At 34.6% G+C, this 20,727-nt stretch overlaps 1 protein-coding gene across 10 annotated transcripts in view; it reads left to right on the top strand.

Moving 5' to 3' along the window:
- The window catches only part of BLTP1 (bridge-like lipid transfer protein family member 1), a 215,204-nt gene that overhangs the window by 5,574 nt on the left and 188,903 nt on the right, over positions 1-20,727 (top strand). For all 10 annotated transcript variants that reach the window (XM_058721464.1, XM_058721470.1, XM_058721463.1 and 7 more), the window contains 4 exons: positions 9,309-9,430; positions 12,348-12,464; positions 13,493-13,571; positions 15,188-15,252. In XM_058721464.1, the coding sequence (XP_058577447.1) occupies positions 9,334-9,430; positions 12,348-12,464; positions 13,493-13,571; positions 15,188-15,252 (358 nt within the window). In that variant the 5' untranslated portion in view covers positions 9,309-9,333. The remainder of the gene's footprint in view (positions 1-9,308; positions 9,431-12,347; positions 12,465-13,492; positions 13,572-15,187; positions 15,253-20,727) is intronic.

The raw sequence follows: 20,727 nt of genomic DNA, 5'->3' as shown, positions 1-20,727 counted from the left end.
CTAGCACACAGCAAACCTTGAATAAGTGTTGTAGCCATTGTTATGATAGCTATATTTTTATCATTTTAATGGTGAATTAATACCCTGGAATGAATGTTTCAAAGGGTAAGAGAGCATTGACCAAAATGTTTAAAGTCTGAATTTTAGATTATTGATCTGTTTGTACTGGGTCACTTTTTATGTATACGTAAAGTATATTTCTATTCATATCCATTTAAAATGCTGTGTCTCATATCACCAGTAGTACTGTATGCGTCATATCCACATAAAACTTCCCCAAAGCAGACTTCTTTGTTGTTTTACTTACATGAAAGTTCAGTTTCAGTTGTAGCAATATCATCAGCTCACAGGAATTGGCTGTTAAATGAATCTTGTGGGCTCTTAGGGTAGCAACATGCTAATAAGAAAACGTTTTCTTTGAACTTGATGTGAGGAGAGTGTTGGTAAACACATGTGACAAGTTTCTCCCTCTCCCCACATCCAAAGACCCTTTTTGGTTGGGTGAATAGTTTGAACATGTATTTGGGAGGGTTTCTGACTGAAGTGACATAAGGTAGAAGATAGAACCTTAAGAGCCAGATAGGAAAATGGAAATAGATTTATTACAAAAATCTTTTAGAATTTTACTTTGCTGGTGCTTTTTAGTGTTATGCCTTCTGGTGTATTTTTAATCTAAATGAAAGTTGATGTATTGAATTCTTGATTAAAAGAATTGAAGGAGGGGCACCAGGGTGGCTCAGTTGGAGTGTTCGACTTCTGCTCAGGTCATGATCTCAGGGTTCATGAGTTCAAGCCCTGCATCGGACTTGCTGCTGTCAGCTCAGAGCTTGGAGCCTGCTTTGGATTCTGTGTTTCCCTCTGTCTTCCTTCTGTCTTTCTCTCTGCCCCTCCTGCTTGTGCTTTCTCTTTCTCCCAAAAAATAAATAAACACTTAAAAAAAAAAAAAGAAAGGAAACTTGCAGAATGTGTTCACTAGTCAGTACAAAATGAAGACAAAACCCCACAACCAGTGAATGGGAAGTAAAAGTAAGAGGATTACATCTTTCACTTGGCAGTTACTATTGAGCTCTTTGCATTGCTGACCATGTCAAGGAATATGTTGAAGGTAGAAATTAGTTCTGGTGGATTATTAAAAGTGGATTGTATTTAAGAATCATGGTTTCTTCTAGGTTTGGAGAATTTGAGGTCTGTTCTTTTTACCCTATTACTAGATATGTTTTCTACAGATTTTTAAGAGATTTGTTTTGCTTTTAATAAGTATTTAGGTAAACCAGCATAAATTTCTGTCTATAGCAGTGAGGTGTGTTAAAGTGCAACATTTTTGTTGAATGATATGATTTCTGAGATGTTAAAAATTCTTTCATATATAACATAAAGAACAGTTTTTGTAGCATAGATTATGTTATTAAAAAGTATGTTTAGTTTGCAGATTTTTAGTGTTTGAATTGTCACTCACCATATCTGAATATTTCTTTAGCAATAGTTGCCTGGTAACTAGTGTATTTTGGTACTTGATCTGCTTCTAAGAATCATATCATACTCACTGTTATTTGTAGAACTATGTTATTCATATTAACTTAATTTCTTGATTGTTATTTGTGCCAACTAATTTTTTTGGTTATAAAATTCTGTTATTTAGCTAAGTATACGTATTTTTCTCATATATTGTAAGGAATGAAATGCATTTTAGTCATTGTCTACTGCTATGCATTTTATTTATTTTTTTTAGCTTTCACCTTTTTTGAGCTGATTTTTTCTTAAAGAACATTAATGATAGTAGCTTAGCACCACTGCTGTAATGTGTTTCTTGTCAAGCACTGTATGTTAGCTTGTTTGCTTCATGTTTTTAATGCCTTGAGCATCTCTTCAGAGAAGAGATGGCCGTTTGGAAACAGGCTTAAAGAGATTCAGTAACTTGCTGAAGCTATCTCACAGCTAAGGAAGGTATTGAAGGTATTGAAAGGGTAGAGCAAGCTTTCCATTTCAAATCTGACTGTAAAGCCTAGTTCCAGTATACCAGATGATTTCTGTTATTTCTGATAGAATGTTATTTTACCATTTAATTCTGTTGGGTTTTGGAGTTAGTTTAATAGTGAATTGTGTTTGTTGCACTTGGAATCCTGGGACTGAAAGGAACCTGGAATGACTTTCTCGGTAGAGATGATTATATACCTGGTCTAACTTAAGAGGATAATTGTCTATCTTGTTTGTTTAAATGAACAGAATAGGACATTATAGATTTTTGTTTTATTTTGAATTTTAAGAGATAATATTGGTTAATACTCCCCTTGAAGGGATGGATGGTGGAATTTAAAGCCTTGTATCCTGATAGGTAAAATAATTTAGTCAGATTGGGCTTTTCCAATCACTCTATGTTTAATGGGTAATAACCTTGTTAATATATTCCATTACTATCTTGTAATATAAAATTTACATATTTATTTTATGGAGATATTAGTTGTAGTAAGTACTTCCCTATTTTATATACTTTATTTATGAAGCATCATGGAATTGGAAAGTCATGTGTTTTAGGCCGTTTACCTTTAGATTGGTGAATGGTCAGTGTTTAAATGAATAGCTCAAATGTTCTAATCATCCTTGAAACGTCATTTTGGATAAAAATGTTGTCGTGACCTGATTTATGTTTTACTTTTGTTTTGGGATGTCATTATGTCATAGTAGAGATGAGCAGTCTGTTCAGACAGTTCATTTTTATTGGTATTTACTTAGATATTTGGGTCAGTTATCTGGCTTCTTAATTTTAAGGTGGACATAAATGGCTTTGAAATGGGGAACTTTTACAAAAGTATCTCCAGATAATTTGTTACATATGAGCAGAAATTAAACAGTAACTGAAAAATTCTCAAGTAAGTGTATGTATTCTGTAACAGTTACTGTAGATCAGTAAAATTGGCCAAGGGTAAGTGCTTTGTCCTAATAGGTGTTTAATTTTACCTGATGGTAAAGAGAATATGAATATTGATGAAGGTCAGAGGAGAGCTGTAAAGTTCATTTATTTTCCAACTTTTAAAACTCATGCAGTTTCTTTTATATAAAAGGAACTGAGGGCACCTGGGTGGCTCAGTTGGTTAGGTGTCTGATAATTGATATTGGCTCAGATTATGATCTCGCGGTCCTGAGACCGAGCCCTGCTCTACACTAACAGCTCAGAGCCTGCTTGGGATTCTCTCCCTTTTCTCTCTCTGCCCCTCCCCTGCTCGTGCATTTGCGTGTTTGCGCTCTCTCTCTCTCTCTTTCTCTCAAATTAAGATACAATACAATACAATAAAAACATTTTAGAAAAGGAACTATAATTAAATGCAGAGAATTTTAATATGATGGTCTGAAGATACAAAGAATTGTGATTTGTCTTTTTATACAAAGAATTGTGATTTCATTGTTGTGTGAGATTTGATTAAACTTTTTTCACATTAATTGGGTTGTTAAAAAGTTGAACATCCTCTTCTTAAACTCAAGCAAATGAAAACCAGATTTTCTTGAGAGTGAAAAGATCACTTAGGAATCTTTTTGGCTCTGGGTACATTGGAATACTCACTTATCTTTTTTTTTTTTTTTTAATACTCACTTTTGGCAATAGCTCATAATTATGTACTTTCATGATGATGTATTTATTTCATTCATTTCTGAAACAAGTATTTATTGAGAGACTTCTGTATACAGAACTTGGTTAGATATTACGCTTAAATGAGTAGGGCAAACCCATCCTTTTTTTTTTTTTTTTTTTTTTTTTTTTTTTTTTAATTTATTTTTGGGACAGAGAGAGACATAGCATGAACGGGGGAGGGGCAGAGAGAGAGGGAGACACAGAATCGGAAACAGGCTCCAGGCTCCGAGCCATCAGCCCAGAGCCTGACGCGGGGCTCGAACTCACGGACCGCGAGATCGTGACCTGGCTGAAGTCGGACGCTTAACCGACTGCGCCACCCAGGCGCCCCAAGGGCAAACCCATCCTTAAGAACATTTGTCTACCAGGGGAGACTTCTAAAGTAATAATTGTAATATAGTACGATAACTGCTAAGATACAGGTATTCATTCAAACAGCCTTTTTTTTTTTTTTTTTTAGTATTTTCTATATTGCCAGACATCGTACTAAAAAGGTTATTGTAAATATTCCAAATCTTATACTGAATACTCAGAATTCCTTAGCTGTATTACAGAATTTTTAAGCTCAATAAATATTTATTGAATGAATAAACAAAAAAAATAGCTCAACGTTATCAAGCAACTGTCTTAACTATGTTGTTCCAAAAAATCAAAATCAATATTTACTTTCCTATGACAGTACCCAAGAAAGCTCTGTCTCTTCATAACCAGATCTTCTCACATCATAGGTAATGTTATATATAGACTTGTTCCAGTTTAACCCTGGTATAGGAAAACCTTATACCTGAAATCCTGTGTCAAATTATGGGATGATATCTCTTCTTTTGGAAGAAGGTAAACTAACCAGTGCAGTGAAGTTTTCTTGACAAGCTGTGGGCAGGTGCACAGATCCTCCAGTTCCTCCCACTCACCCCTTTTCTGAGATGATAAATAATTATTGCTGAGGTAGGGTGGAATTGGGGGACTTGGGGTAAGCTGTGGTGATGAAGGCCCTCTTATTCATTATTTTCTTTCACCAACCACTTAGGGTCATTCTTCTTACAGTTGTCATAAACACAAAAGCTAAAAACTAAGAAAAATAGAAAAGGAACAGGTACTGTAGAAGTTATGGGACTAGTGCCAAAAAACTTGGAGTAATAAGTAAAAAAAAAAAATGAAATAGAAGAGATTTTAGATAAATATGAATTTGGCTTTTTTTTTTTTAATTTTTTTTTATTGAGAGAGAGAGAGAGAATCTCATGAGGGAGGGGGAGAGAGAGAGAGAGAGAGAGAGAGAAAGAAAAAGAAGTGGATGGAGCTCACCTGAAGAGGGGCTTGAGCTCACCTGATGCGGGACTCAAATTCATGAACCATGAAATCATGACCTGAGCCGAAGTCAAATGCTTAACCAACTGAGTCACTCAGGCTCCCTGAATTTGATTTTTCAAAAATCTATGGAAGCCATCAGATTCTTTCATCTTCTATCACCAGATCTCCCCATATCTTGGTCTTTCCTTTCCCTTCTTCCTGTTCAGATGAAGGAAATGTTTCTCTTTCTGTCATATATATATATATATATAGAGAGAGAGAGAGAGAGAGAGAGTATATTCCTTTTCTAAAGGAGAGTATCTTCCTTTTCTAAAATGTTTTTATTGTATTGTATACAATATATATGTATATATATACATACATATATATGTATATATATATATATATACACACACACACACACCCTGAATTAAAGCAAACTTTTAAAAGATATTAAATATTTAACACTGTGTCCTTCAAATGGTATGGTTTTATGATCTCTTTATTTTATTTTTTAATTTTATTTATTTTTTTATGATCTCTTTAAAGTACAGAATCATTTTTCATGTAAAAGAAAGCTATCCTCAGATTTAATAGGACTGGTAACAAACAAAAAAAATAGTTCCTTAGTTTAGGTCTTCCTAGAACCAATACCTGGATAAGGAAGGACTCAAGTACAGAAGTGATCGTAGGAAAGACTGGTAGGAGAATGGGGAAGTAAGAAAGGAAAGGGATTGAAGTCAGTAAAGGGCATTATCCTAGCAGTTACTACTGTGGGCATCTGGAGCTCACTACCATTGGTGAACTCTTGGGAAACCAAATGGAATATGCCTCATGGGTGCATGGGTGGCTCAGTCTGTTAAGCGTCTGACTCTCAGTTTCAGCTCTGGTCATGATCTCATGGTTGGGGAGTTTGAGCCCCGCATTGGGCTCTGTGCTGACAGCGTGGGGCCTGCTTGGAAGTCTCTCTCTCTCCCTCCCCGCCCCTTCTGCCCCTCCTCTGCTCTCTCTCAAAAATAAATAAGTAAACTTAAAAAAATACTATGCCTCAGAGTTATCCCAAATCAAGAACAAAGAAGCTGCAGTTGTGTATCCACCACTTTCCTAGCCGTCATTGATGTTACCTCTTTGGCATTTCTGGCTTGCCCTGAGTATAAGCTGAGCATGTTTCTGCAGTCCAAAAGCAGCCCTCAGTAAAGTATTCAGTTGTTCCAAATGAGCAGTCATCTTGTGTAGAGATGAATGCTAACAGTATGTGGGCAAGGCACCAAAAGCATTGGTTGCAATCAGCAAACATTTATATGGTGTATTATTTACTATGTGCTGGGTGCTATTCTAAATGGTTTACATACATGAATTTATCAGTTTTCACTATTCACCTCTGTCAGGTAGGTACTATTAGTGTTCTTGTTTTACAGATGAGGGAATAGAGCACAGAATGGTTAGGTAACTTGCCAGTGGTCACACAGCTATAACATTAGATCTGGTAGTTCTCACTTAGTCTAGTATAGTATCCATGCTCTCAATCCACATAATGTCCTGTTTCTGGAACAATATAGTCTGAAGCAGGATCTTTGGATTCTACTGTTTTTTCTTTGATGAGTGCCTCCTTCTCCCTTCCCCAATCTCTCTTAATGTTCTTTATGTCCTTTCTTGATGAAACTTACTTGTCTCCCCTTTCTAGAACAGTATATATTCCTTCCATTCTTACATTCAAGGCTGTCAATTCAAATAATTCTTGCTAAGGTGATCTTTCTGATGTTGTGATGAAGTTTGAGTTTGCTCAGTATTTGCACTTTAATTTTTTAAAAAGAGCTAAGTATTTAAGCACTGAAGAAAGACATGATGCTAGAATGACAGATGACTGAGTTGTTATTTTTGGGTTGGGAGACACCTATTTCTTGGTTGGTTATAAGAAGAGGTCAATAGATGTATGCTTGGGCAAGAAAAGTCTCTCACCTGTCATTTCCTATCTTCTAGTTACCAAATCTCCCTTTTTCTTTTTAAATTATGGAAGTATTATATGCCAATCGTAAAACATTAGACAATACCTAAGTGTCAAGAGTAAAAGTGGAAGTCCTGTTTCACTGTTTCTTTTCCTTCCTCCTGTCTTTCCCAATGCTCTCTCTAGAGGTAACGATAATATGGCTTCACTGTTTTTGCTGATTTAAAAAAGTGCGTATATATACACACACTCCATATATGTGCACATATATACATATGTGTGTATATATATGTAATATACATAATGGATAGTCTTTTTTTTATGTTTATTCAGTTTTTCTTGAGAGAGAGAGACAGAGCATGAGTGGGGAAGGGGCAGAAAGAGAGGGAGACCCAGAATCTGAAGCAGGCTCCAGGCTGTGAGCTTTCAGCACAGAGCCCGACGCAGGGCTTGAACCCATGAACTGTGAGATCATGACCTGAGCCAAAGTCGGACGCTCAACCGACTGAGCCACCCAGGCACCCCTGGTCTTTTTTCTTTTAAACATTAAGTGGAATGCTATACATTTTGTTTCTCAACTTGCTCTTTCCCTGCTAACATTACATATATCCTGGACTTTTCTGTGTATCAGCCCATATAGAGCTATCTCATTTTTTTAGAAAGGCTGCATATTATTTCCCAGTAAAGTATACTATATTTAACTATTTAATTATTTTCCTATTAATTGATATATTTTTTCAAATTTTTCAGTACACTGTGTAATGCTGTCCAAGTTAAAGTATACACATTCTTACAATATTTGAATAAATTGTTCTTTCCAAATGTAGTTTACTCCCCAACTGTGTATGAGTGCCCATTTTCCCATACTTTTGCTGAAGTAGTTGTTTACAGTCTTTCTAATTTTTACTTATATCACTATTGGGTGATTGTCCCAATGGTTAGTGATACTATCTTTCTCTGTAAATTGCCTACTTACATATTTTGTTCATTTGCCTATCATATTATTTATATTTTTTCCTACTAATTTGTGGGATGACCTCCATTTCTGAAGGACCAAATTAAGATTTTGAATTCTGTCTCTAAAAGTAATGTAAGTAATGTAAGTATTAGATGTTTGATAATTTGATTTTTTTATGCCAGTGAGAAAGAAATAAAATAGTTTGAATGTAGTATTTGAAAAGATTTTACAGGTAATTCACTTTGAAAAGTAATCATTTTGGAAAGGTATTTCCTAAAATGGTGGTAGTAGTGGTGGTGTTAAATTAGGAACTTTGATAAATCTCTAGTTTATGCTCTGTTTGCTTGAGCTATTTCACATTTTCATGTTTTTCTTTGTCACTAAAAACAATAATTGCCACAATTTCTATTTTAATGTAGACAGCAGTTTTGAATATCATGGATTTCAGGAAGAATAAAGAGAATATAGATGAGTCATGAAAATATTGAGGGGGTGTCTGAGTGGCTCAGTCAGTTAAGCATCCGATTTCGGCTCTAGGTCATGATATCACAGCCCGTGGTTTTTTTTTTTTTTTTTAATTTTTTTTTCAACGTTTTTTATTTTATTTTAGAGAGAGACAGAGCATGAACGGGGGAGGGGCAGAGAGAGAGGGAGACACAGAATCGCAGAATCGGAAACAGGCTCCAGGCTCCGAGCCATCAGCCCAGAGCCTGACGCGGGGCTCGAACTCACGGACCGCGAGATCGTGACCTGGCTGAAGTCGGACGCTTAACCGACTGCGCCACCCAGGCGCCCCTCACAGCCCGTGGTTTGAGCCCTGCATCAGGCTCTGTGCTGACAGCTCAGAGCCTGGAACCTACTTTGGATTCTGTGTTTCCTCTTCTGCTTGTGCTGTGTCTCTGTCTCTCTCTCAAAAATAAAGAAGCATCACAAAAAATTTTTTTAAGAAAATATTGAGAGAGCTTGTCTTAAAACATGTAGGTCAGATATTTTCTTACATAATAGATAAAAATACCATTTAAAATGATGTAATACTTGAAAACAGTGGCTGTGTTCAAGGCACTGTCACTGGTATTATGGATACAAAGATAAGTAAAACAATCCTTACTGATCATAATATATTGGGAGAGAGAGAAGCAAGATAGATTAAGTTCAAGTTATGTGTCTTTGGGAGGATGCTCAACTGACTGAGCCACCTAGGTGCCCGTCCTTTAATTCTTTTAATCAAGAATTCAGTATATCAGCTTTCATTTAGATTAAAAATATACCAGAAGGCATAACACTAAAAAGCACCAGCAAAGTAAAATTCTAAAAGATTTTTGTAATGAAACTATTTCCATTTTCCTATCTGGCCCTTAAGCTTCTCTTTTATCTTCTACCTTATGAACTTTTACTTTTATTAAATTTACCTTTTTTCCTGTCTTAAATGATTTCCTTTGCAGTTTAATAAATCTCTGATTCTAAATTTAATATATGAACTCTTTGGCCTTTAGATGCTGCTCTGGAAAAACTTCAGTAATGGATCAAAGGAAGAATGAGAGTATTGTTCCTAGTATCACTCAATTAGAAGATTTTCTTACAGAACACAATTCCAATGTTGTTTGGCTCCTTGTTGGTAAGTAGAATATATTTTCTTGTATTTTGTTTTTTATGTACAGATTAACAACTGTCACATTTTAAGCAATAATTAGCTGAAGTTGAAATGCTTACACTACCATTCGTTTATTTTTTGGAAAAAAGGTTTCAATCTGTATTTCTATGAATATTTGCTCTGGCAAGTGCTCTAGAGGGCTCTTTTTCTTAGGTTGCCTCCTTTTGTGTGAGTTAGGGGAGGTGGGAGGAGAAGAAAGACATTGCAATTAGTTTATCTTTCCTGTCGCAAGTCCACTCCTTCACCAAACCCCATCTCAGTGCGTGCACGTGTGTGTGTGCGCGCACACACACACATTTTTTTTGTTTTATCATGATGAATCCCTATGGTAAATATGTTTTTATAGCAAAATAAGAGTGTACATGCCTAGTTAATCTCATCTCTTTCCTTACTCTTTATACTTAACAGTGGGCTCTGCCAGTAAAAAAAAAAAATAAAAAAATAAAAAAAATTGGGGGCTAATACTCCAGTACCTAATTTCTAGGTACATAGAAATAATACAAAACAGTGTATAAATCAATGGCAAAGAGAGGGAGGGAAAATGAATGAATGAATGAATGAATATGAATAAGAGGAAGAGAATATTGTGGGCTGTTACTGTCCAGAAAGTTTTTGTGGATTTGAATTTTAGCATAAAAATTAGAAAGGTAGAGAGGAAAATAGAAAGGGTAAGATGGGGTAAGAAGGGAAAAAGAGGGTAATGATATTTATTGTGTATCTTCTGTGTGCCACATCCCACTGGCATTTTGCATATGTTGTCTCAATGCTCGGAGAAGACTTAAGGTAGGTATTATTCTTTTCCTTTTAACATGTTGGAGAATTGAGGCCCATAAGGATTAAATAACTTACACAGGTTACATAGCTCCTTTTTTTCTGAGTGCATGCTTATGTTTCTTTCATGACACCACAGGACGTGTAAAGAAATGGGTAGAGGTGAAGTATATATGGAAGGAATTATGATTTAAACTTTGAGTTCTGATTTTTTCTAATTGACAGAAGTGCCCTATTATAAATCATTCATTAAAGCCAAAAAAGTAAAATGAAATGCAAAATATTAATATGAAATAGAACTTCATAAAAGCAGCATTGAAAATTACCTTTTAGGTTAATTATGGTAGAATTCTTCCTTATTTCCTATCACTGTCTTCTCTTATTACCTAGAATTTCTGACTTTTTTCTGTTGTGTACAACTCCTTTTCTTAAGGAAAAAACAACAGCAACACCCAGAAAGACATTGAGTGACTATTTACTCTTGCTGTTTTACTAAGTGGCCTCATGATATTGAAGGGGTTTGAGAGACATGATAGAGTGAAAAGGCCACAAGTCTCAGGTTGTATAATACTAGAAGCATACTTTCTCAGCAGATACCTCTTGCCTTTCCGAATGACCCACAGTAACCTGCTGTCAACACAGTGATTTACAGTAAAAATTAGCACAAAATGTTTTTAAACTTAAAACATAATGACATATTCAAATCACTATTTTGTATACCTGAAACTAATACTATATTATGTGTCAACTATACTTCAATAAAAAAACCCAAAACACTTTTTTTTTAATGTTTATTTATTTTTGAGAGAGAGAGACAGAGTGTGAGCAGGGGAGGGACAGAGAGAGACGGAGACACAGAATTCAAAGCAGGCTCCAGGCTCCACGCTGTCAGCACACAGCCTGCTATGTGGCTTGAACCCATGAACCATGAGATAATGACCTGGGCTGAAGTCGGATGCTTAACCAACTGAGCCACCCAGGTGCCAACTCCCCCCCCCCCCCCCCCCCCGCCAAAACACTTTTTACAAACAAAAATACAATGACATATCATCAAAATAACTTTTCAAAAGAATTGTTCTAGAAATAATATTTGCAGACAAATCATAGCACTTATTACATCAGAGCTGTTACCGTCAATTTAAGCTACCCTGAGAAAATATATTTTGATTCTCCGTGACTGCTTGGTTTTATCCATGTTAAAATAACCTTTTTAAAAAGTTAGGAACTTAATGTGCTGTTGTTAAATGGTGATACATGTTAAATTGCTTTACGTTATTTTGTCCTAATTTGGAAAATAGCTATACTTCTAAAGTGAATAAGTAAAAGGAAAGTTATTATCAAAAACTGCTTTCTTACATTTTAATTTTTGTATATTAATGAACTAGGTTCTTTGTGGGAATATTCTGAATCCTGTAAGTGACTATAAGCTTTTCATGAAAAATTGTCAAATTTGAAATACCATTTACTGTAGCATATTCACTGGCATTCTTTAAAAGTAGGTTATTGTCTTATCTATTAGAGCAAAATAGCATAAGGTGGCCTGTTTAATATAGATATGCCTTTATGTAGAGTAAAACTCTCACTTCTTTACCTTTTATTAAAAAGCAGGAACTATTGATTAAAAAAAAAACACTGCTTTTTCTCTGATTTAAAAAAATCATTGGTTTTCATTCTTTTTAAATAACTGTAGCCTTTAGGACACAGCTTGGGAATGAGCTTTTAGCCTAATAAAGGTGGACATTTTTCAGAATATTTAGAAATAAGGGCTTTCTCTTTCCAGAACATCTTTATATATGTTTAATAACTAAAACAGTACAAAATAGTGAAAAAGAAAACAAAAAAAGGAAGTATTTCTTTAGTTAATCTGATTGGAATATGTGCTTTTCTGGCTAATACGTAAGGAAAAATGAGAAAAGATGGATAAGGTAGAATCAGTATCTGGTGTTAAAAATCCAAGTATTAAATTCTAAGAGGACATATTACTGTATAGAAGTAAGTCCTATCATTTCTGAATGTGATGATCTTTTACTAACAAGTTTTTATTAAGATATTAAAGTGATTGTAAAGGAAACTTATAGTGAGATTCTTTTGCATTTTTTTCTCCCAACAGCTACCATTTTGTCCTGTGGATGGATTATTTATCTTACATATTACAATTCTCGAAATGTTGGTCTTATTTTAACATTGGTTCTTAATAGATTATACAAACATGGGTATATCCATATTGGTAAGTTTGAGTAACACTGAATTTTTTTCTTCTGCATAACCTTGAGATTTATATTATAAATTTATATTTTATAAGTGATCATCAGAAATTACCTTTGTTTTATGAATGTTAACCTAACTGGAATTTCTCTCACACAGCACTCTATGACAGAAGATAAACTATCACTTGGTTAGGTTCTTTATCGCATTCTTGTTTCTTAAAGTGTTTCTATAGTAACTTTTGGATTTTTTTTTTTTTGCTTGTAAAAGATACTTATTAAAATAATTGGAAAAATATAGGCACATATAAAATATAGAAATAGAAATTTCTTAGGATACTACTATTCAAAGAAAGTTTCTAATGCTCACTGAAGTTTTTGCCGTTTTTTTTTTTTTTTTTCTTTCAGTAACCTCTACTTAAAAAAATCTATAAGTTGGAATCATTTTGTGCATTTCATTTTGTGGTCCACATTATTAACTTAGTAATGACTACTTATAAGTGGGAAGTTTTCAGATTCAAGGGTCTATCAGGAACCAATATGTTTTAGAAAGCCCTCGACCAGTGGGAAAAAGGGTTGAGAGGTCACTGACTAGAACCATCCTAACTTTCCTTAGAGTACTTCTTAGTGGTCGATATTAATAACATTTCCCTCAAACATAAGTCATCTTCCACTAATTTGAGACAATGACTGGTTCCTGGAATCAAAGAAATTAATGGAGAAAGATGGTGAATTATCACTGCTTTGGGATTTATTTAATAGTTGTGCATAATTAAGGGAATTATTCATATGGAGCAACTATTTAATGTCTTCATATGCGTATTTAGCAGTTTCAGTTCATAGTGATGGTACTTATTGTGCTTTTTGTTATATTTGAGGAAAGAGGGATAGAAAATTAGTAAGGCTGTAAGGACATCAGGAGGGAGCCAGGAGAGAACATTTAATTATTGAATAAATTGAATGCTAAGATTATTTTAAGCTTCAAGTACTCTACTCTGTATCAAAACAATTCCATTAATCGCTGTTGTTGTTGTTGTTTTTCCTACAACAGGCTCCTTCTCTTTCTCTGTTCTTTCTGGAAAAGTCATGGTTCGTGAAATCTATTATATTACAGAAGACATGTCTATTAGGTAAAAAACAAAAAAAACTCATCTTAAACTTGAAATATTGTAAATTTTTTTCTGATTATATTTAATATGACTTCTTCAAATAAAACCATAAATCAAAAATATTTTTTTCAGAGAAAGACAGATACCATATGTTTTCATTCTTATGTGGATCTTGAGAAACTTAACAGAAACCCATGGGGGAGGGGAAGGGAAAAAAAAAAGGAAAAAAAGAGGTTAGAGTGGGAGAGAGAGCCAAAGCATAAGAGACTCTTAAAAACTGAAAACAAACTGAGGGTTGATGGGGGGTGGGAGGGAGGGGAGGGTAGGTGATGGGCATTGAAGAGGGCATCTTTTGGGATGAGCACTGGGTGTTGTATGGAAACTAATTTGACAATAAATTTCATATAATAAAAAAATAAATTAAAAAAATTTAAAAAAAAAGAAGAAAAATAATTTTTTCAGTAAATTATATCCGGTGAATTGATGTTTAAAAATATTTTTATCAGATTAATTAGCTAAGGTTCAGACTGGCAAAAAGTTTATCAAAAGGCAGCTTGTAGGAATGAATAATCTCATTTCATTCCTATTATGAATACTTGAGCCATTAAATTACCTGACCATTTTTCTTGGAGAATTCATGGTGGTCGTTTGTTACATAAAACAAGGATCAGGGATGCTGATAATATTTTTAAGGTATTATAGGTAATACGTTTTAAGAATTGTTTAGTGTCTGTTAGCTATTCTAATTTTATTTATTTTTTTTTGTTTTGAGAGAGAGCAGGGGAGGTGCAGAGGGAGAAGGAGGGAGAGAATCTTAAGCAGACTCCATGCTCAGAATGGAGCCCAATGCGGGACTTGATCTCATGACCCTGAGATCATGACCTGGGCTGAAATCAAGAATTGGATGCTTAACCAACTGAGCCATCTAGGTGCCCCTCTAAATTTACTTTAAGAAGGATACACAAATCTGAATATAATAAAAAATGATAAATAATATATTAAATACATTCTTCTGTAGGCCTTAAAAGAAAAGCTTCCTCTAATTTTGTGATTTCCTAACATTTGATTTCTTAACTTAGGTAGAACTTGAAAGTTTTGAATTAGTTGAGAGGTGCTAGGGTTTGTCAACACTCACACCTCATTTAAAATAGTAGAGACAATTTCTTTGTGACTCTAACATTATTTTTTAAAGAAAAGTAAAAAGGTGAGAGTCTATAATTATGTTCATCATTTTGGGGCATGAGGTGCTTTATAATTGTAGAGATGAACGAGTATCTTCAAAAGCTTCTATTAGCATTTTAGTGTTCCCCGTTCAAGATTTGGCCTTTTATTTATATAGTTTTTACACCATTAAAAAAATATCATTTATAGAAGAAAAAAACTTTTTCTGTTAGCACATCATTTTCCTATTACATGTGATATGGTATTAAATTTTACCTAGAGTAATTTAGACTATGCAAATTCTCTTTCCTTATTTTTAACTGGGATATTATGAAACATTTATGTATACCAGAGATCCATTGAGAACTTTCTGTATTTTCATATTCATTACCAATTGCTTGCCTTTTATAACAACTAATTAAATGAATTAAGTAAATTGTTACTCAAGTTTTTATTTTGTAATTTATCTTGCATAGAATTCAAGATGGATTTATAATTTTTCGGTGGTGGAAAATGTATAATCCAAAGCAGAAGCAACATGGTGAGTCTTCATGTTTTTATGTATTTGAAATCTTTAATTATATGATGAGTGTTTTCACTTAATGGACATTGAAATATTTCACATTTTATAATAGATAAAAATATTTTTTAAAGTTTTGGCATTTAAAAACTCTGATTTTCTCACCAGTTGTCTGGAGATCTTTCAGCAGCTTTCCTCTTGCCTGGTTATATTTAGTTACTTTAGCATATTATTTATTCAGGGTTATCCTCAGTATGATCCTTACCCCTATGCATAGCTTTACCTCCTATTACATCTGTGGATCTAACCCATACTATAGTTAAAATGGACTTCCTAGTACTCTTTAATCCTTCTACTAAATCACTTTTCCTACTTTTCAGCTTCTGTGACTTTATTCATACTCCTGCCTGACACTGTTACTAATTTTCATTTATCTACTATGCTAAGGGTGAAGAGAAAAGAGGACATGAAAGCTCTAGACTATCTTCTGGTTCTGCTTTAATCATCAAAATTTTATCATCTCAGAGTTTTCTCCCTAGGTCTTCATTTCACAACTCTATAAGTGCTCCTGTGCCCCTAACCCTCCTACTTGATGTTAACCATACCAGTAGCTTCAAGGAATGTAGACCTTGACTTTACTCCCTAGAATAGTGGTTCCTAAACTTTTTGATCTCAGGAACTGTATGTACATTCTTCTATATTACTGAGGAACCCAAAGAGCTTTTATTTTTGTTATTTATATAGATACATATTGCATTCAAAATTACACCTGATAATTATAGAAACATTTTTGATTTCATTAAAAATTAAGAAACAAAACAGATGAACATAGGGGAAGGGAAGTTTCAAATAAGATAAAAACAGAGAGGGAGGCAAACCATAAGAGACTCTTAAATACAGAGAACAGATTGAGGGTTGCTGGAGGGGTGGTTGGTGGGGGATGAGCTAAATGAGTGATGGGCATTGAGGATGCTTGTTGGGATGAGCGCTGGGCGTTCTATGTAAGTGATGAATCACAGTTCTACTGAAACCAATACTATACTATATGTTAACTTACTTTAATTTAAAAAAAGTCATAAAGTTCCTTTTGGCACCATCCTCAAAATATATAATAAACCCTGTACCTACTAAAATAAACAACATACTTTATGAAAAATAACTTTTCCAAAGCAAAAAAAAAAAAACAAAACAAACAAACAAAAAAAAACCCCAGAAACAAAAAATAAATAATGAGAAGAGTGGTATTGTTTTATATTTTGCAAATCACTTTAATGTCTAGCTTAATAGATAATTGGATTCTCATCTGTTTTTATATTCAGTCTGTTGAAGTTCCATGTATAATACAGCCTTTCAAAATAACTCCACTGTCCATTCATGGGAGAGTAATTGAGAAAAAGTTAAACATCTTTTATAATACTATTAAAATAGTTTTGACCTTACGGTCCCTGGAATAGATCTTGGGATCCCTGCAAATGTCCGCAGACCATACTCTGATAACTACTGTTTTAGAAGATTTTAGGTGGGGACTTGGAGTATAGTGTCAGAAGATGATGACACTCCTGCACCTTTTCTTAGCTGTTAGCACATTCGGTGTTTCTGGCACCCCACACTGCAATTCTGAAATTGTGGTTAGGTTCTACAGAACTTTGGAACTTCCCAATTAATTTTTTCCTTTTTTTGGTGGGTTCACTTTAGGAACCTTGCTGTTATTTATAATTTTATTTCTATGGGAAATTAGATTAAAGTTCCAAAAGTTTTTAAACGTAGCACAGGATTGAGGTAGCCTAAATTACTTTTGAATTCATTGTTACTTCACTTTTAGTTTTGTTTTTTTTTTTTTTTTTTTACTGTCATTCCCTTGCTCCCACAAGCTTTTCCCCCTTCAACATAATCTATCATGTACCTTGAAATGACTGGCATAAATTGATGAGAATTTGGTATCTGTAGAATTAATGAAATAGAATGACTAGAAAAAATAATGGGCAGATTTCGTGTCTGGAAAAAGTTTTCTAAAAATTAGAGTTGTTTGTTGGATAATTTTGAGCAGAGATTGAGTGACTTCAATTTTTTTCAGTGTTTTAAAGATGTTCTTATGAACCAATGAAATTATAGGTATATGAGTTCAGTAGACCCATTTGAAAAAAACCCCTCCCACTACCCCATGCTTTTTACCCCAGGATTCTAAGGAACACAATTAGGGAACAACTGATTTTCTCAAAATCCTTTATCAATTTGGAAGCAACTAATGTTCTCAAAAATCCACATTTTGCAAATGGAAAAACAGAAATTCCTGTGATTAATAACTGATAAAACCAGAATGAAAACTGAAGTCTGCTGACTTCTAGTCTAGTGCTCCTTATATTATAAAACAGGCTTGTCAAATATGGCCCAAGTAGGTTCTTGGAAATTCTTATGTATAAACACTGATAGCAGCTTATGAGAGGAATGAATATGATAATTTGCAGTATCCAGAGGCAACTGCAAGTCTTAAAGCTAAGCCTAATGAGATTGCCCACTTTAGAATCTTCGTAGACATGCAAAATACTATCGTAAATTGTTAATAGCTTTTTTTTGAAGAAAATAATTGCTTCATTTTGTCATGAAATATTTCATCTCCTTAAAGTAGATTGCTTTACATCAAAATACATGGATGTGGTCAAGAGTAGCTGACCCAAGTCCTTCATGAAAAGAGGTAGCTTTTAATAAAAATCTTTACCTTATTTAACAGATATTGTGTATTCATTTTACTGATCCTTGTGTTAAGCTGAAAGGGGGGATTTAAAAAGGTGGAGTTGGGTGTTACTCAAATCTATTTCAGGATATACATGCATATAAGTAATTATCATTAAAGGATAGAGGGAACAGTGAATGTGTGTTGAGGAAAAATACCGTCCTCAAAGTTATCATTTTTAGTATGGCCCACCTGATGTGGTCCCAGCAGGGTCATGGTGTGATGACGATTAAAGTTATGCCCATATGTTAGGAGACAGAATGTTGTGAAAGTCCTATCTCTTAAGCAGCATGCATGATGACAGTGGGTAGGATTATGTCAAGCAGAGGTGGAATAGAAGAGAGTGTACCTCAGGCGAAACAACTGGTTTAATCAATGATGTTGAGGTTGGAAAACAGGGGTGTGTTTAGAAATTAGAAAGTAACTCAATTTGGTGGTAAATATAAGATACAGGAGTAATAGGGGATGAAACTGTATTGTGAAGGATATTGAACACCTGGGAGTCTCTGCCATTTAAGATTTTTGAGAAGGGGAGTGATAGGAACTTACCTCATTTCAAAGGATATAGCAAAATGTAATTACTACTTCTGATGAATACACCCCAGATTAATATAAATAGCTCATACAGTAGCCCTTCCTAGACTGGCTCTCCTATGCTGTTTTTTGTGTCTTGGATTCTTTTTGTTTTAATGTTAACATATTTCTGTGTCTCAGTTTTCTCTGTAATTGTCCTTGATAAAGAATAGAAATAAAATTTTTGGATATTTTATATCTTAATATATAAGAATATCTAAATTGAGGCACCTGGGTGGCTTGGTCATTTGAGCATCCAACTTTGGCTCAGGTCATGATCTCGTGGTTCGTGGGTTCGAGCCCCATATTGGCCTCTGTGCTGGCAGCTCGGAGCCTGGAGCCTGCTTCGGATTCTGTGTCTCTGAAGATTCTATGTCCCATTCTCTCTGCCCCTCCCCCGCTTGTGCTCTGTTTCTCAAAAATGAATAAATATTTAAAAAATTAAAGAATATCTAAATTATTTTTTCTTATTTTTGGTGTGCTAGTGCTTGCAATAGGAAAGATAACACACCTCATCTTATAGTGACGTTAAAAGTTGGTAGACTTTATTAGTTATCACATTTGAAATTCTAATTATTTGCTCATAGTTTTTCCTATATTTTAACATTTCTTTCTTTCTTTCTTTCTTTCTTTCTTTCTTTCTTTCTTTCTTTCTTTCTTTCTTTCTTTCTTTCTTTCTTTCTAAATTTATTTATTGTTTAATTGACATCCAAGTTAGCATATAGTGCAACAATGATTTCAGGAGTAGACTCCTTAATGCCCCTTACCCGTTTAGCCCATCCCCCCCTCCGAGAGGGGGGGATGGGCTAAACCCTTCCAGCAACCCTCTATTCTCTATATTTAAGAGTCTCTTATGTTTTGTCCCCCTCCCTGTTTTTATATTCTTTTTGCTTCCCTTCCCTTATGTTCATCTGTTTAGTATCTTAAATTCCTCATATGAGTGGAGTCATATATTTTTGTCCTTCTCTGACTAATTTCACTCAGCATAATACCCTCCAGTTCCATCCACGTAGTTGCAAATGGCAAGACTTCATTCTTTCTGATTGCCGAGTAATACTCCATTGTATGTATATACCACATCTTTACCCATTCATGTGTCGATTGACATTTGGACTATTCATACTTTGGCTAGTGTTGATAGTGCTGCTATAAACATTGAGGTGCATGTGCCCCTTCGAAACAGCACATCTGTATCCTTTGGGTAAATACCTAATAGTGCAATTGCTGGGTTGTAGGGTAGTTCTATTTTTAATTTTTTGAGGAACCTCCATACTGTTTTCCAGAGTGGGTACACCAGTTTGCATTTCCACCAGCAGTGCAAAAGGGATTGTCTTGTCCACATCCTCACTAACATCTGTTGCTGCGTGAGTTGTTAATGTTAGCCATTTTGACAGGTGTGAGGTGGTATCTCATTGTGGTTTTTCTTTGTATTTCCCTGATTGATGAGTGTTGTTGAGCATTTTTTCATGTGTCTGTTCACCATCTGGATGTCTTCTTTGGAGAAGTGTCTATTCATGTCTTTTGCCCATTTCTTCACTGGATTATTTGTTTTTTTTGGGTGTTGAGTTTTGTAAGTTCTTTATAGATTTTGGATACTAGCCCTTTATCTGATATGTCGTTTGCAAATATCTTCTCCCATTTCATCAGTTGCCTTTTAGTTTTGCTGATTGTTTCCTTTGCTGTACAAAAGCTTTTTATTTTGATGAGGTCCCAGTAGTTCATTTTTGCTTTTGTTTCAACACGGAGACATGCTGAGTAAGAAGATGCTGTGGCCGAGGTCAAAGAGGTTTTTGTCTGCTTCCTCCTCTAGGATTTTGATGGCTTCCTGTCTTACATTTACATCTTCCATCCATTTTGAGTATATTTTTGTGTATGGTGTAAGAAAGTGGTCCAGGTGCATTTTTCTGCATGTTCCTGTCCAGTTTCCCCAGCACCATTTGCTGAAGAGACTGTCTTTATTCCATTGTACATTCTTTCCTGCTTTGTCAAAGATTAGTTGGCCATACATTTATGGGTCCATTTCTGGCTTCTGTATTGTGTTCCATTGATCTGAGTGTCTGTTTATGTGCCAGTACCATACTATCATGTTGATTACAGCTTTGTAATACATCTTGAAGTCCGGGATTGTGATGCCTCCAGGTTTGGTTTTGTTTTTGAAAATTGCTGTGGCTATTTGAGGTCTTTTCTGGTTC

Source organism: Neofelis nebulosa, chromosome 3 (assembly GCF_028018385.1).
Source record: "Neofelis nebulosa isolate mNeoNeb1 chromosome 3, mNeoNeb1.pri, whole genome shotgun sequence".
In the NCBI taxonomy this organism is placed as follows: Eukaryota; Metazoa; Chordata; class Mammalia; order Carnivora; family Felidae; genus Neofelis; species Neofelis nebulosa.
Note: the sequence above shows the minus strand (reverse complement) of the source record. Positions and strands in the feature narration are given on the sequence as shown.